This window comes from Muntiacus reevesi, chromosome 2 (genome assembly GCF_963930625.1).
Source record: "Muntiacus reevesi chromosome 2, mMunRee1.1, whole genome shotgun sequence".
In the NCBI taxonomy this organism is placed as follows: Eukaryota; Metazoa; Chordata; class Mammalia; order Artiodactyla; family Cervidae; genus Muntiacus; species Muntiacus reevesi.
In genome coordinates this window covers 236,737,004-236,755,306 of record NC_089250.1, presented here as the reverse complement: position 1 = coordinate 236,755,306, position 18,303 = coordinate 236,737,004, and the positions used below count along the sequence as shown (strand labels likewise).

Genomic DNA, 18,303 nt, shown 5'->3' with positions numbered 1-18,303 from the left:
CCTTTTCCTATTTGGAACCCATCTGTTGTTCCATGTCCAGTTCTAACTGTTGCTTCCTGACCTGCATACAGGTTTCTCAAGAGGCAGGTGAGGTGGTCTGGTATTCCCATCTCTTGAAGAATTTTCCACAGCTTATTGTGATCCATATAGTCAAAAGCTTTGGCATAATCAATAAAGCAGAAATAGATGCTTTTCTGGAATTCTCTTGCTTTTTCGATGATCCAGCAGATGTTGGTAATTTGATCTCTGGTTCCTCTGCCATTTCTAAAACCAGCTTGAACATCTAGAAGTTCACAGTTCACGTATTGCTGAGGCCTGGCTTGGAGAATTTTGAGCATTACTTTACTGGCGTGTGAGATGAGTGCAATTGTGCAAGAGTTTGAGCATTCTTTGGCATTGCCTTTCTTTAGGATTGGAATGAAAACTGACCTTTTCCAGTCCTGGGGCCACTGCTGAGTTTTCCAAATTTGCTGGCATGTTGAGTGCAGCACTTTCACAGCATCATCTTTTAGGATTTGAAATAGGTCAACTGTAATTCCATCACCTCCACTAGCTTTGTTCGTAGTGATGCTTCCTAAGGCCCACTTGACTTCTCATTCCAGGATATCTGGCTCTGGATGAATGATCACACCATCATGATTATCTGGGTCATGAAGAACTTTTTTATACAGTCTTCTGTGTATTCTTGCCTCCTCTTCTTAATATCTTCTCCTTCTGTTAGGTCTATACCATTTCTGACCATTATTGAGCCCATCTTTGCATGAAATGTTTCCTTGGTATCTCTAATTTTCTTGAAGAAATCTCTAGTCTTTCCATTCTATTATTTTCCTATTTCTTTGCACTGATCACTGAGGAAGGGTTTCTTGTCTCTCCCTGCTATTCTTTGGAACTCTGCATTCAAATGGGTATATCTTTCCTTTTCTCCTTTGCTTTTCGCTTCTCTTCTTTTCACAGCTATTTATAAGGCCTCCTCAGACAGCCATTTTGCTTTTTTGCATTTTTTTTTTCTTGGGGATGGTCTCAATCCCCTGTCTCCTGTACAATGTCACGAACCTCCATCCACAGTTCATCAGGCACTCTGTCTCTCAGACCTAGTCCCTTAAATCTATTTGTCAGCATTAAAAGGAATAAAAAGATAGGAGTGAGTGATGCAAATATGGCCAACCAGGGTGGTGACATGTTGAAAATTCCCAGAAGCTAGGAAGTTGTGCTTCCCAACACAAGTTTAAGCGCTAGCTTTGACAGCTTGGGTTTAGATACACAATTTGCAAAAGAACAGGGCTTATTTTCACGGTGACAAACTTAACTTTCAATCTTTCTACATCTGATCTCTCCAGACTGAAAATTCACTATGGTAAGAAAGGCCAAACCACAAGTTTCAAGGCTACATTTTGAACCACTTACCTCAACTTCCACCCTTGTGAAGGGCTGGCACCAAGTAAGCACACAAAGTTGAATGCTGAGGAGAAAAGAGAGAAGGCCATTTTTATGTGGTAACACAAGTACTATCTAATATTGCTCAACAATCCTTTCCTGACAAACAAGCAACCCTTGTCACTCTTTGTGTGTATTCTGCATTTATAGATGCCATTCTGCTGCTATACCACTTTTTGGGCTTAGAGAACTACTCTCTTTAAAATTTGTTATTTACTCTTTTTAATTTTTTATTATACATTCTTTTAATATTCTTTTCCTTTATGGTTTATCATGTGCTCAGTTGCTCTGTCATGTCTGACTCTTTGCAACCCCATGGGTTGTAGCCCAACAGGCTCCTCTGTCTTGGGATTTCCCAAAAATACTGGAGTGGATTGCCATTTCCTTCTCCAGGGGATATTGCTGACCCAGGGATTGAACCTATGTCTTGCATCTCCTACACTGGTAGGCAAATTCTTTACCACTGTGCCACCTGGGAAGCCCCCATGGTTTATCATAGGATATTTTTTTAAATTGGAGGATAGAGAACTATTCTTGATATTCAAAGGTTAAATTGCCAAACACAGTACCAAATATGTATTTGTGGTACATATTGAACCCCAGAATGGACCCCAAATTTGAAGTATCCTTGACAACTAAGACTCCTAGGTCTAGAGAAAACTACTCACAGTCATATTTTAAGATATAGTAATTTGCCTATAGCAAAACTCCTGAGTAGACTATTATGTTACTAAATTTTTTTCAATAGTGAAAAAAAAAAATGTGGGCCCATGAAAATAAAAGCCAATCCACATTATCTCTCATTAAGTAAACTGTTCTTTAATGATTAAAAGAGAGTTTTGGAATTCAATGATTTGAATATTGATTTGAAAATTCTGAACACTATTTAAAAAAAAATGAAACCACACACAACATCTCTTTAAACTCGACTTTTCCACACTACAGACAAACCAAACAGCATTTCTTATGGAATTCTCAAGGACAATTGGGGAAACTGATTTAGACATAATAGGCACAGTGCTAAATATAACATGATGGAGATGAGAAGATAAGGTAAAAACAGGACGTTACCATGCATGAGTGCGATGTGACCTAAGATAAAAAAGTTGTTTCTTTAGAAGGTCTTGTGTTTGTTTACAAATCCTAAGATATGTTTAACTCTGAAAATATTTTTTTCCTCTCTTTCTTAGATGTATTGTCTCTCCTATTTTTCCTCCTGTCACATACTTCTCAGGTTAGAAGCCTAGATTAAATACTCAACTACTCTATTTACCCCCAATCTCCTATTTGACCTTCATTTCCACTACTCCAGCTGCAAAACCAAAAAAATTCACAGTGAACCCAAAGTCACTATCTCTAAGAGGACTTAACTTGTAAAGGCACTGAGGATGACATACCTCAGGAAATATAAATATGTTATCTCTCAATTTTCAGGTATTTTTTTCTAAAATGTTCTCATACTATTTGTTTCTGAAAACCAGAAATTTGAAATTAGTAATGACAGGAAAGGTATTCTAGCCAAGGGAATAAATAGATATCCTTTACAGTTTATGTGCCCTATTTTTAGTGTTATTTACTTAACTTTGACTACCAAGGACTGTAGCATAACAGGAATATAAATGTCTCACAAGTATCAGTATTTATTAACACATATAATCAGCCCATCTATTCTGATTTAAATGTATTATTTCAAAGCAATTTACTACACAAAAAATGGAGAAAATAAGTTTGTAGCAAAAAAATCTAATTTTCATAAGTTGTTTGGATTGTCTACAATGTATTTGAAGGCAAAGTATGATTTCTTGTAAATATTTCCAAGTGATGGTCACCTATCCATCAATAATTTAAGCTCTGTGTGTAACAGTATCAAAAGGCATTATTGCCTAAGCTCTGGGAAAGCCCTCAAATCCAAAATGTAAACAGGTTGTCTTTTTTTTGGGGGGGGGGGGGAAGGTTTATCATTTTATTTTTCTCTCCTGCAGCCCAAAGCCAGCTAGGTTCCTTGAGGTGAACACTGAGGGATGTCAGTGCGGTCTGCACAGGTAAAAGGACCAAAGGAGGCATCTGAATGAATAAGGAAGAGAACTAAACAAAAGAACTTCTTGAGAGAAAGTAAGATTCTATGTGTTCTGTTCTTTTTAAAAGGTCTATTTTACTTTAGCTTGTTTAACAGTGAAACTGTATTTCTCTCTTCTCTTAACTGTTTACAGAAACTGCTGATTTCCCAGCCTCTCAAAACCCAAGAGTGGAAGTAAAAACTTGCTTAGCTATTTCCTCAACTCAAATCAGACATATCACAACTATTTTAGGCCATATGACTAAACTGCTCTGGACTGTTTATACCAATGAAGTGAAAAAAAGATGGAGACACCAGATAACGGTAAATTTGCAATGAGAATGAAACTACAAAATTTAAGCTAAAGAGGATGCAAATGAGATCACTGGAATGTTTCTTAAGAATTGGTAAACACTTGAGACGCATTAGAACTGACAAACAACTAGAATTCTGGACATGGGAGACACTGGGGTTTAATGGGCAAGATAGTTATGCTCTCTACAGAAACTTATCAGTTATTTAAGGCTCTGATGAGAAATCTTTACTTCTACAAAAACAAGGCTTTAAAAAAAAAAAAGAACATATTCTTTCTCTTTCATCACTTAAATAGAATTTATATAAATGAATAATAATGTAAGCAACTTACAATGTATATCCTTGCCACGTCCAAGTCACAGTATCCTAGAATAACAATAGTATTTAAACTATTACAGAAAAAATATCAAATAAAACCAAAAATTTCATTTTGTTATTGGTATTCATATACTTCCTTTTTTGAATTAAAAGCAATATGTTGAAAAGTAAAATAAGCACTAAACAATAGTGAAGTGATCTATTAATTCTTGGATTATATATCTACATGGCAAAGATCTGTCTGTCATCCATATGTAACCACGTATCTTTTTATGGAATTAAGTTGCTCTGAATTTTTTTTAAAAAAACTATTGTGTATGCTTAACTATTTTCCTAATACAAGCATATCTGGATAATTAATTGTCAGAAAAACCAGAACACGTCAGTTCTCAAAAAGAAGTTTATATGGGAGAAGAGACTATAGCAGTGAAAAAGTACAGAGTGAAGGAATTTGGATAAATGACAAATGCAAATCCACAGGCAGAAGTATATTGAGTAAAACTTCGATAAATTTTAATTTTTTAACTAAAAGTGTGCAAAGCTGAGAAATCAACCACTGATAGGAAGTTGATCAAGAACTCAATCTTAAATAACATAGATCACAAATAATTACATCTTGCCTTTTTATGTAAATTCTATAGTAAAGAAAGTTCCTCTCAGAAACAAAACATCCCTCTCCCTGCCAAAAAATGACTTTCTTTAGGAAAATGGTGACACAACCAATATCCAGGAGACAACAATGCATCTTGCTGTAGCAAAGACTATTTCCTGAGCCCATATGGACTTTCTGTAGAATGTGAAGTTCTTTGCAGCTATTTTCTTATTTAAGCTACTAGTCAAGTGTCACAGCTACTAAGTACTGACTGTCATTGAACACCAAGCCTCTTCCAAATTTATCCTGCTACTTCAATCCTTCTCCACCAGTAATGACCATTGAATCAGGAGAAGTTTTTCCTTTCAAGCTTAATGAAAAATCACAACTTTATGAGAGCTTTTTCAAATCCAATCTAAGAGACCCTGGAGCTGAGACTTACTCATACCATCACAGGAACAACAGGGCAGAAACTAAGGAGATATCTTCCTGTAGCTTAGTAAGAGCAAAAGCAGTATCAATTGGTATCAACCAATTTGTACCTACCTCACAAGTTTTTTTAAGAAAGTATCTTTTTTTAAGGTTGTAAACCAGGCTTCAGACTTTTAAAAAGAAAACTTTATTGAATTTGTTACAATATTACGTCTGTTATTTATGTTCTGGTTTTCTGGCCATGAGGCATGTGGGATCTTAGCTCTTCAACCAGAGATCCAACCTTCACTCCCAACACCAGAAGATGAAGTCCTAACCCCTGGACCACCAGGGAACTCCCTAGTCTCGCAAATTTTTAAAAACTAAATGTGGCAAGGAGAATGAGACTGCCCACCTGTTCCCACCATTTACCTATTCATCAATTTATTAAAGCAAAAGGGGTCCTAGAGAATTTGTGCTGTTTGGAATGGTGAGATTCTTCTCATAGCAAAATATGATGCTTACCAGCTTGTTTGGGTACCTGAGGAGAATTGGCTGCACTGGAACTCCTGGAATGAAGGCTCCTATAACCACATAGTGAAATTTTACAACATGCTCTTTATGTGAATACAGGTTTTAGAGTGAATTTAAAAATTAATAATAAATGATGTAAATATGCTAATTGTTTTAAGAGTACACATAAACTATTGGCTGAATGTTGGTAAATTTCTAATGTTAGCCAAAATGAGAGATTTTTAAATTTAGAAATATGTAAGCAAAATATTAAATGTTATACCTAAGTCACTTAAAATATTCTTTTTATCTCTATTTAAAAATATTAGTAATTACTGTGAAATGACATATGAAATTATAAATTGCTATAAAATTCACAACTTTATAATATTTTAAAAAGGCATGAACCTCAGAAGGAATTGAAAGCATTATAATGATAATTGTAATAGGTTTTCTAACTTGATGACACGGACCCCAAGTGTCTGTGGGGGTTGTTCTTGGAGGAAAAGAAAAATTGCTAGTGGTTTCTACTCAAACACACACACACACACACACACACACACACACACACACACGACATTCCAAAGAAGAAGGTGTTATGATACCAAAAGAGAAAGTAAAAGAGTGAGCTGTGGATTCACATTATTAAAAACATTTTATCAGAAAATAAGAAATGTTCCAAGCAAACTGATGAGTTATTTTGTATATTTATTATTAGATCATTTGAGAAATCATCCATATTATTTTGTCACAATACATAATTTAATTGATCTCACCTGGTTTAAAAGTAATCAAACAGGACCGATTAGTACAAGTACCTTCTGGGAAAACTAGTATCTTGGGAGAAAAGAAATAGATTTAATACGTCAGTCTAATTAACAGATTACCTCTTTACTTGCTTTCTTATGACTTCACAGTTGTCAATTTTTATAAAGCAAAAATAAAATAAAAGGCTAGCACTTGATTCCAATGAAACCTAGAATCAGATTATTCAGTTTTGCTCTCAAAGAAGTATGGTCTGACCATTAACATAATCTCAAAATGAATTAAAGGTTTGAAAAGAGAATATACACAGCAAATGTTTCTTAATGATGATGCTAACAATCTGAAAAGGCTTCAAAGAAGCTGTAGACCCTGAATCATGGTCAAAGTTGCATTCATTTTACACAATATTAAATTCCTTCTTCTACTGGTATATACCTTTAACTAAATCATTCGCTACTTCTGTTTCAGTTTTCCCATTAAATGATATTCCCTTTTACAACATACAGTTTCAAGTTGTACTGAGAAAAAAGGGGGAAATACCAACAATATGCTTTATGCTTACTTGAATTTGTTGACATATGGAATACAATTTGATATTCTTTTCTGAGGAGGTGTTTTTAGCTTTTAATATATTATGATTTCCACACAAAAACTATGCACTACAGTTCCCCATTAACTGAGTAAAACAGCAGGTTGATTTTTCTGAAGCTTATGGTATTTAGCAATGAGTAAATTGCTAAGCCATAAACAAAATCCCTGCACTTACAGCATTTAGTAATGGGTATTTGATAATAATTAAAGTAATTAGTAAGTTAAACTGCCATAATAACAAGTTATTTGTAAAATAAAAATTGTGAATAGGTGTGATTCCATTCTCCAACTTAAAAAAAAACCAAACAAACAGGTTTCCTATTCCAATTGGCTACAATAGCAAATATAATTCATGTAGTGGATACTCTATAGCTAAACCATGAAGCATAAATTAATATAGAGTAAATCATAAACTCTAAAGAACTAGAAGGGGCATTAAACATCATATAGCATCTCTAATACTTGAATTCTTTTTACAATATCCCCCTCAACTGGTTGCCTAGCCAATGCCTGAACATTCCATAAAGAGGTTCCAAATCAGACCATTCTAATTCTGGACAGGAAATTCCTTGAAATGAGCAAAGTGAACTGAAATCTTGTTAACTTTCACCCACCAGTCCTAGATAAATTCCTTGGAGCCAAAGAGCAAAATCAAACCCTTTTTCCAAATGTCATTTCTTCCCAGTCACTCTTTAAATCATTCCTCACATGCCTTGGTTTCTAAAACCTCCTGGTTGATCATATGCCTCTTGGTACTTTAATATCTAAACATTACCACGAATAGCCAGATCACCTCAGGACCATGAGTTCTGTTAGAGATCACTTGTTTTCACGTGGTCAAAGGCAGGGGGATACTTATCAGAATCACCCATGAGGCTCTATTTATGCAATAAATGTTCCTTCTACATCTTCAAAAAGCATTCCAGGAATTTCCTTGGTAGCCCAGTAGTTAATAATCTATCTTCCAATGCGGGGGAGGTGGGTTCAATCCCTGGGCAGAGAACTAAGACCCCATATTCTGCAGGGTAACTAAGACCAGAAACAGTCAAAAATAAAAAAAAAACTTAAAAAAAAAAACAAAAGCATTCCAAGGAGATGGGATGGTAAAACGTAGAAAAGTTCTACAGGTGATTCTCATATGCCCCCTGAACTGAAAAGCACTATACTTCAGATAATCTTAAAATATTAATCACTTTCAAAATATACCCACCCACCATATTTTTTAGAATAACTGAGCTTTAGTAGCTCATCTTTAAAATGAAAAATAAATTCAGAGGTAGAGAATTACTTTTTATGACACAAAGTAAAAACTAGTTCAAAGAGTTTGGAGAATAAAAAAGAATGATACATTTAATTCTAGGAGTATCTCATGCAGAAGAGGACTTCTTAATCCTTACTTATTTATTCTGTTTTTATTATGCTAAAGACAACTAGCATAAGGTGTCCCCTGATATTGCTATCTGTGGATCTAAACAAATATATACAAGTGTACAAAGAATAAACTTTCAATATATTTATATATTGAATATATATTGAATTTCAATATATTTAAATAAACATCTACTGTGTTTTACCTGGGGCCATTCCCCTCCTGATGTAGCCCGCCTTATTATTTCATTTATTGTGTTTTTTCGAGAATCTGGATCTACACGGGACACCAACACTGGCTGCAAGGCCCGCAATATTCCTTTAAAACAAATGAAAAGTCATAAGTCATTTTTTGGGCTACAGCTACTATAGAAATGATACCAAATCATAAAACAAATTGCATGGAAAATTAAAAAGAGAGCAAATCAAAGAGAACAACTTAAAAAACCCTCTAACTCAACGTTTGTTAGAACTTATTAATAGATTCTGGCTTCAAAAGGACAGGTGGCTATTTATACTTAAAAATATTTCATTGATTTGACAGAAGTTAGCAAGAGGAAAAAAATGCAATTTTCTCCCTAAAAGACTTCTTTCTCAATTTACATTAAACATTTGCAATACACCATAAGATTGTCTTGTTTTATTTTGGGAATATTCCCACAATAATATTGCAAACTGATTGTGTGAAGCCATAGTACATGTGGGTAGGGGGCAATTGCTATTTATCTTAACAAAATTTCAGTGCAATAGTCTTTTAAGTAGGTAGCTTCTTAGCACAATAAACCTCATTTCACCAAAAATCTATTGCTAAACAACTTTGGGGGAAAATGTCATGTTACACAAAGCAAGGTGGTTATCTTTTAAAAAAAAATGAGAGAGTGTGTGTGTCTTTCTTAGCTGAATGACAAAGCTGTAAGAACTACTATTATTTTCTCTAGAGTACCAAGACAGCATCAGGCAATTTTCAAACCTACCCTCTCACCACCTGATGCTTGGCAATAGCCTTGGACAACTGGAAGCAGTTACTTAGAGACTAATCCCCCAGGGAGACAGCAAAGCATCTGGTGGGAAAAAACATTTCACTTGTTTCATTATTTTTATGGCAGGAAGCATTTATTGTTCTACATCATAATTTTCAAAGAGTTACACATTTGTCCCTCGTGGAGATTTGGGGGCAATAATGAAGAAAACAGAGTTAAAAAAAAAGATTTATAGCATTTATCAGTCTAATACCCTGAAGAGAAATTCATTGAAATACTATGTAACTGGTGCTTTCACAAATTCTTCAATTAAATTCTCTCTCAAAAAATTTACCATATTTTGTATTGAAAAACTGTTCGTTTTGGCTTACATTTAGGAGCAGGAAGAAGAGATGGTGCAGCAGCAGAGGTAAGGTTTAAAAAGAATGATAGGGGACTTCCCTAGTGATCTGGTGGTTAAGACTGTGCATTCCCTGCAGGGGGTGCCGGTTTGATCCCTGGTAGGGGAACTAAGATCTCACATGCTGCACGATACGGCCAAAAAGATAAATGAAATAAATAAATAAATATTTAAAAGAGTTATATCTGAAAGGTTTAAAAATTTAAAAAAAAATAAAAAGAATGATGAGGTATAGGTAGGGAAGTCTTCAATCTATTTTCATAAATTCATTCTTTTGATATAGTACTTCATTAAAACCAATGAAATATGTTTGAAATGTTTTATTATTTTTAAGTCTTTAAAAAATTAATCAGTAAACTATACAGGATTTTCTAAATTTAAAGCACAAACATGAAAATATTTTATTTCTGTTGTCTTACAGAGTACTTACTGCCAATCAGAGGCGCCTGCACATTCTCATTTCGAGATACTATAGAAGGTAATCCAGCTGCAACACACGCAATTCCATCAAAGAATGTTGAGTGAGGGGCAACAATAAAAATTGGTGCTTCCAACGGAGTTGCAATCTTTCCTTTCACAGTAACTACAAACCCCATTGCGAAGAACATGACATGGCCTAGAAACTTCAAGACTGGTAGAGTAATTTTCCTTTGGAAATAAATATAAAAATGGACATAATTAGTTTTACCAACTGCAGCTAACAGCAGGGTTTTACTCTAAAGCACAAAGCAAAAACCAAACCATGTCAGCACTCCATTTTAAAATATCAGCTAGGAAGAATGGCTAACACTTCAGTGGAGCTCTTTCTGCCAGGCACTGTTCTAAGTACTTTATGCATATTAATTTCTTTAATCCCTAGCCCAATTTTACGAAACAGAGAGCATTTATCATCATTCCCATTTACAGATGAGAAAACTGAGGCCCAGAGAAGCAATTTTTCCAAGGCCACGTAGGTAAGTGGCTCCATTATTCTGTGACTATAAAGTAATAAGAATGAATTTCCAACATGCATCCCCCACTGAGAAATTCAAATCAGTCTTGTCCTTCATATGAGTCACCTTAGATATCTATATTTGTGTAACAAAGATGCTGCTACCCCCAAAAACACTTTTAGAACTAGCATGCTGAAATAGTCCTCAGAGTTACTTTAAAAATAAAATTTTAAAAGTAAGCCTTATTACTTATATCATTATAGCCATTAAAAATCATGAAGAATCTTAAGTAGTAAATTTATTATCTCACTTCCCTGGAACAAAGATGCACTTAATTCTGGTTATCGATTTGTTTACTATTTTAAAAAAACCTGTTGTTAAAAATTAGTTAAATCAAATTGTGCCAGGAATCCTGTTGGACACATAAGACAAGTAAGATCCTGTCTCTGATAAACTCAATTGAGTAGAAAAACAAAAACACAGTCCTAGAAGTGCAAACACATGATGGACATCTCAGTATGTGAATAAGCATATAGTTTTTCATGAAAAATATGTGTCTCCCATAAGCCATCTAACAAGAGTTTTAAAAAATGAGTTTCCTATTGAATTTTCTCAACATTCACATAATAAAACTGTGAGGAGCTATTAAGCAACTAACTCCCAAGGAAGTTTCTCTAACCTTTATTTCATGGTGAGAAGTGAGACACAGAAAGCCCAAGTGATTTTCAGAAGGGCACTGGGAAATGATCGCTCTCTCCTTGCTCTGTAGTTTAAGAGTTGAGATCTTTATTTATTTCAAGATAAAGAGCTCACCCTGTCACAGAACTTCCAGACCTCCTGTTTTTGATTTATAGTGCTGTAGCCTCTAACAAGGTCCAATCCCTGGGTTGGAAAGATCCCCTGGAGGAGGGCATGGCAACCCCCTCCAGTATCCTTGCCTGGAGAATCCCCATGGACTGTAGCCCTCCAGGCTCCTCTGTCCATGGGGCTGCGAAAAGTCGGACACGACTAAGCGACTAAGCACAACACAGCACAGCCTCTAACGACTGCATTCCAAAATATCCTATATTTAGAGCCACAGCTGTTGATCACTGCCCAAACTTCGATAAATTCTTCTAATCTTGATTCACCTAATATTTAAACATAGTTACTTCTTACCTCTTCCAACCAGTTATCGGGTGGGTCAGCTTTTCAGGATAGCATGCTGTTGAAATTGCAGCCAGCGGCCACGCCAGTAATAAAATTAATGCAACCAATAGGGCACGAATTGGAAGCAGGATAATTCCAAGAAAGAAAATCTGAAAGTCAATGTTGATTAAAAAAAAAATAGACGACATTATTTTAATGCTGTAGTTATCAAACAGATATACGTAAAAGAAAAATCTTATGCTATTCAAGCTTTCACTCAAAGATGAATTGAGCATTACCCTGCACCAGGCAATGATCTAAGCACAAAGGAAATAAGACATTATATCTGACGTCACAAAGTCTGCTACTGCTACTGCTAAGTCACTTCAGTCGTGTCCGACTCTGTGTGACCCCATCCCTGGCATTCTCCAGGCAAGAACACTGGAGTGGGTTGCTTCTCCAATGCATAAAAGTGAAAAGTGAAAGTGAAGTCGCTCAGTCATGTCTGACTCTTTGCGATCCCAAGGACTGCAGCCTACCAGGCTCCTACATCCATGGGATTTTCCAGGCAAGAGTACTAGAGTGTGGTGCCATTGCCTTCTCCAATCACAAAGTCTACCATGTAGCCAAAGAAATAGGGGAGAAAACCAGTGAATGTGAATAGGGGTTGTTGGGGAAACAAAGAAAAGGTGTGTTGGGCTTAGTGGTAGTGCAGGATTAGTAGTTGTGGCACACAGGCTTAGTCGCCCCGTGGCACGTGGAATCTTCCCAGACCAGGAATTGAATGTTGTGTCACCAGCATTGCAAGGTGGATTCTTAACCACCGGAAGTCCAGTTGTATCATTTTAAAATGTCACTGGTAGTGTATGAGAATTCCAGTCACTGTATATTCTTGCTGACATTTGGTGTTTAAAATCACTTAAAAAAAATCAATATTATGAAGGTATAATTTACATAAAATACAATACACCTATTTTAAATATGAGCTTTTCAAATGTATAGCCCTATGCAGACACCACCATAATCAAGATATATATCATTTCCATCACTCAAAAAAGTTCCCTTGTGTCTCTTTGCAGTCAATATATCCTCAGTGTATGGCAACCACTGCCAGTCTTTCACTATAGTTTTGCCTGTTCCATATTTTCATATAAATGAAACCACATAGTATGTACTCTTTTATGTCTGGCTTCTTTCACTTCATATTTTTGAGATTTAACCATGTTATCATATGTATCAGTAACACAGTCTTTTTTGTTGCAGAGTAACATTCCATTGTATGAATATATTGCAATTAATTTACCCATTAATCTGTTCAGGGACACTTAGCCTATTATAAGTTCTTAGCTATATGAGTAAACATCAATTTTTGAGTCTCATACATGTTCATTCATGGTGGGTGGTGGTGAAATTGTCAGGCCAGGATGTGCTTAAAGAACATGACAAATTATTTTCCAAAGTGGTTGTGTCATTTTATACCTCCACCAATGAAGTATGAAAGTTCCTGTTGCTTCACATCCTCATCAATTTTCAGTGTTGTCAGTCTTTGTAGGCATCCTGGTGGGTGTAAAATGATATCTCATTGTGGTTTCCTTAATGAACAATGATGCTGAGCAAATTTTTTCATGTGCTTATTGGTCATCCCTTTAACCTATCTGTTCAAGTCTTTAGTCCATTTTCATTGGGTTGTTAGTCCTTTTCTGATCAATTTTTAGGAGGTCTTCATATATTGTTTATAAGCCCTTTTTCAATATATGTATTGAAAATATTTTCTCCTATTCCATGGTTTGCTTTTTCATTTTCTTATTGGTATCTTTCAATGAGAACCATTTTAATTCTGAAGAAGACTAATTTATCAATTTAGTTCTCTTTTGCCACCTTTCTAAGACATCTTTACCTAACTCAAGATCATGAAATTTTATATCTTCTTCTTCTTCTAGATGATATATGGATTTTGCTTTTATGTTCAAGTCTACGATCCATTGTAAATTACTTTCTGTGTGGTGTACAGTAGGGATCAAGTTTCATTTTTATCTACAGATTTATCTAGTTGTCCAGAACCAGCTCCCCCGGCCCCTGCTTTTTTTTAGCTGTGAGGCCTGTAGGATCTTAGTTCCTGGACCAGGGATCAAAACTACACCCCTAGCAGGGAAGTGCAGAGTTTTAACCATTGGATGGCCAGTGCAGCGCCATCCCCAGAACTAATTTTGAAAAGACTCCACATTCCCCAATAAATTTTGTTGGCCACTTTGTCAAAAAATCCATTGAACATACATGTAGGCTCTCTCTTGTGTTTTGTTGATCTATTCATCTGTATGTCTGTCAATTCCCTACTCTCTTAATTGCTGTAGTCTTGTAGTAAGTCTTGAAATCTGGTGGTATATGTCCTCCAACTTTTTCTTTTTCAAACTTTTTTTGGGGTAATCTAGATCCTTATTTCCACATAAGTTTCAGAATTAATCTGTCAGTTTCCACACAAAAAGCCTGTTGGAATTTTTGTGCTTTTTGAGCTTTCGATGAACCTATAGATCAATTTGGGAGGAATTACCATCTAAATAATGTTGATTCTTCCAACTTACAAACATGATATACCTCTTTATTTTATGTAAATCTTCATTAATTTCTTACAAGAGTGTTCTGTTGTTTTCATTGTAGTGGTCTTGAATCTGCCTGCAATGCAGGAGACCCCAGTTCAATTCCTGGGTTGGGAAGATCTGCTGCAGAAGATCATCATTTAAGGCTACACACTTCAGTATTCTTGGGTTTCCCTGATGGTTCAGCTGGTGAAGAATCTGCCTGCAATGTGGGAGTCCTGGCTTTGATCCCTGGGTTGGGAAGATCCCCTGAAGAAGGGAACAGCTACCCACTCCAGTATTCTGGCCTGGAGAACATGAACTGTGTAGTCCATGGGGTCGCAAAGAGTCAGACATGACTGATTGACTTTCACCTATTGCTATCATGAGATTATTTAATTTCATTTTGTAGTTGCTGCTGGTATACAGACAAAGTTGATTTAAAATTTTAATCTTTAAACATTATTAAGAGGACAAAACCAATTTTGAGTAACTCTCTGTCAGATTAAGAGGATTATGCATCATATTTTCTTTTGGTAAAAAGTTATCTCTGTAGGAAGGCCTTCTTTTGACACTATTGAAATTATTTTCCTCTCTTTCTTCATAGTACTTACTAAGACATGGAATTATATATATTTCTATACTTGCTTGTTTAACTTTTTCAGTGAAATATAGGCTTAAGATAGGCAGAGTCCTTATTTCTCTTGTTCATTATATCTCTATCTCCAGAGAGTAACATTGTGCCTGGCATATGGTAGGCATTCAACAAATATTTTTGGTATGATAAATGACCCACAGTTACAATCAAACACTTGTTTTAATTCCATATTCTATTGAGGAAAGAAAAGCTAGGCTAATTTTTTCCATGCCATTATGGAACAGACCCTTAAACAGTCAAAAAGAGAGGAGGAGCAGTAAAGCTAAGCCCTATGAGATGCAAAAGTGACAACAGTCCTTAAACAAGATATTGATCATCATTTAAGATTACATTTAGCCTAAATTCATCATATTGAGTCATCCTTAAACTCAAGTATGTCAATCTTTTAAACTGGATAATACAGACAACATTGTTTTTCAATCGTGTCTATTTAAATTTTCCTTTACCCAGACTGTTCAAGTCATTGAAACTACTTTGGAATCTCTGTCTACATGCATTTTAACTTTTTAAAAAATATTGCGACTGTATTCATTTCTATCCAATCCAAGTGGTAGATTTTAAATATAGTATACAATTTATAGATAACAAATAGCATTGATAACTATCAAGATCAGCAAACAATATCAGGTTCTTTCACATATTATCTCACTTAATTTTAACCTTCCTTTGATGTATTATTATTCCAACTTAATAGATAAGGAAAGTGAAGTTCAGAGAGGTCAACTGACTTGGCCAGTCATACAACTTATAAATGACAGGGTCTGAGCAGGTTTTCTAAGACTAGTGATCATTCCATTATATCACAATTCTTATAGAGTTACTTGGAAGTGCTCTCTAAATGATTGCAGGCATGCTATTTAAAAAAACAAAAAACAAAAACTCAAAAACTTAGTAATCCAGGTACAATGTACATACTTAAAACATGCCACTTTGAGCCTTTCTCCAATACATGAAGCCAAAGAGATGGATGTATTTTCATTTAAGTATGACTGATTTGATGAACTCAGGCCAAAAAGAACTCTGAATGAGAGTCAATGAATTTATTAAGTTTCTGAGTGACTTTCACTTTCAGAAATTTTAAGATATCATGAGAATATCAATCCATTTTAAGACACATTTTAAGATCAAGTTTTTAAACATTTAGTTTCTTTACAAAGAGGTATTGCTACATTCATTATCTTCCTCTTCCTTTTTCATACCTTCAGACACCCATCAACCATTATTGTAACCACCACCCCACACTGCTTAGCCCAGCACTTAACCTATCTCTGCCGTAGAGGACAATGGTCTCAGTGCAGATAAGCATGCTGTGCAAAAATTACACTATTTCAAATCCAAAGTAAATAAATATGTAAGATGGACAGGAAACATTAAAACTATTTTTTTTTTCCCATGCAGAACACATAGGACAAATGGAGCTTGCATAGTCTATCTTGTTCTCTGATCACTAACTTCACCAAAGAGGAAGTCCAAAGAGTGAGTGTAACTGCTAATGGTAAAAGCAGTGCTTTACAAGAAAAAGGAAAGGACAGGAACTTCCTTTTTGTATAGAGCCGTTCTTAACAACGAGAGAAAGTCTCTCGTCCTTGAATCTACGAGAAGTGTTTGGGTGAAAACCAATTCAGGACCAAAAACTCTTGAATACCTTAAGTGGACCCATATTATCCTTTTCTTAGTGGTGGTGTGATTTCCCACCCTTGATGCAACTGCTCAGCCAAAACTTCCCACCTTTCTTCTGGTTCTAACTCCAGACCTGGGTTCTCTGCCTTTCCTCTCACTCTTCTCATCCCAAAAGGACTTCTCTCCTTCCCTAAGGCAAAACAACAAAAAGCTCCCCAAACCCACTCTCCTGCAGTACGATGAGCTCCCACTACACTTTCACACACTCAGGTTGAAGTTCTTCTCCCAGAGCCCTTTCCTGTTCTCAGCACGGAATGTTTCCTCTTCATGGGCCTGCTCAGCCTCCTCCTGTGTAGCACCTTCTCCCAAGACCCACATGCTTTTTGCATCTTCTCTTCTCACACACACACACCCAGACCTTCAAGCATCCTCCAAGGGTCCTAAATTCTCAGCGCAGCATCTTCTGCCTGCTGCAGACTCCTGGCCCCTTCAGAAGCCCTCCCTTCTCAGATTTACATCCCTTTCTTCCTGGAGCCTGGCTTCCCAGACTCACTCCCCTCAGTCACTTCCCCTTCACACCCACACTGCCCTCTAAAAACAGCCTCCCCTGATGAACCCATGGACCCCCTCAAACTGACTCCTCCCTCAGATCCACATCCCTGCCCTGCATCTGTCTCCCCTGTCAGGCGTCCCTCACCTGGACTGCCTCCGCTGTCAGACGTCCCTCGCCTGGACTGCCTCGCCTGTCAGGCGTCCCTCACCTGGACTGCCTCCTCCCTCAGACCCACTCCCCTCACTTGGACTGCCTTCGCTGTCAAACTCCTGTCCCTCACCTGAATCTGCTTTGCCTGTCAGTCTCTAGTCACTCCCCTGAATCTTCCTCAGACACATCCCTCACCTGGGTCTGCCTCCCCGTCAGACGTCCTTCACCGGGCTCTGCCCTCCTCCCTCTAACCCAAGACCCTCACTAGAATCTACCTCTCCTGTCAGACCCTCGCCCCGCACCTGGATGCGCCTCGCCACGCCCAGCTGCGTCTGCTGCACGAAGGGATTGGGCACAGGTGGCGGGAAGAAGGACGCCTGACGGGGCACCATTTGCGGCCGCAGCCCCGCGTTCCCGACGCCAGCTCCCGGCACAGTGGCCGCCACGGCCCGCGCGTCAGCGCACGGGTTCATGGCCGACCCTGGCGTCTGACTAGTGCGAAGCGACCCACGCGGAGCGCGCTAGTGGGCACCGCCGCCTAGACTCAGTGAGAGCCTCTTAGGAGTTCGGGGCTTCTGCGCAGGCGCCAAAGTTACCTAGCCGCCCTCAGCTCTCGCCCCGCCCCTCTGGCTCCGAACACGCCCAGGTTCTGGCCCCACCCCCCGCCCCCTCAAGCACAGCCCCACCCTTTTAGGTGTCGGCCCTTCCTTTTGAGATTAATAGCTCCTCCCCCTTGGAGGTGAATGTTTTTTCCTTCAAAGCGACGCACCCGCAAGAGAGACAGTTTAGACTATTCTCTGCTCCAGCATCAGGCCAGCTTGGCTTAACTTTCGCTTTTACTGGCTCTTTGGCCAAATCATTGTCTCCATGAACCTCCGTTGCCCCATTCGTAATACCGAGATAAACAGAACCTGAATCCAGAGGAGCAACTCTTGGGCTGTTCCAT

General features: G+C 37.3%; 1 protein-coding gene across 1 annotated transcript in view; it reads right to left on the bottom strand.

Moving 5' to 3' along the window:
- Positions 1–17,913, bottom strand: part of LPCAT2 (lysophosphatidylcholine acyltransferase 2) — a 64,598-nt gene extending 46,685 nt beyond the window's left edge. Inside the window, exons 1-8 of the mRNA XM_065925355.1 lie at positions 17,660–17,913; positions 11,834–11,973; positions 10,174–10,391; positions 8,570–8,682; positions 6,416–6,476; positions 5,652–5,710; positions 4,137–4,171; positions 1,405–1,459 (exon numbers count right to left, since the gene is read on the bottom strand). Coding sequence (XP_065781427.1) covers positions 1,405–1,459; positions 4,137–4,171; positions 5,652–5,710; positions 6,416–6,476; positions 8,570–8,682; positions 10,174–10,391; positions 11,834–11,973; positions 17,660–17,830 — 852 coding nt within the window. The 5' untranslated portion in view covers positions 17,831–17,913. The remainder of the gene's footprint in view (positions 1–1,404; positions 1,460–4,136; positions 4,172–5,651; positions 5,711–6,415; positions 6,477–8,569; positions 8,683–10,173; positions 10,392–11,833; positions 11,974–17,659) is intronic.
- Positions 17,914–18,303: the final 390 nt, after the last annotated feature.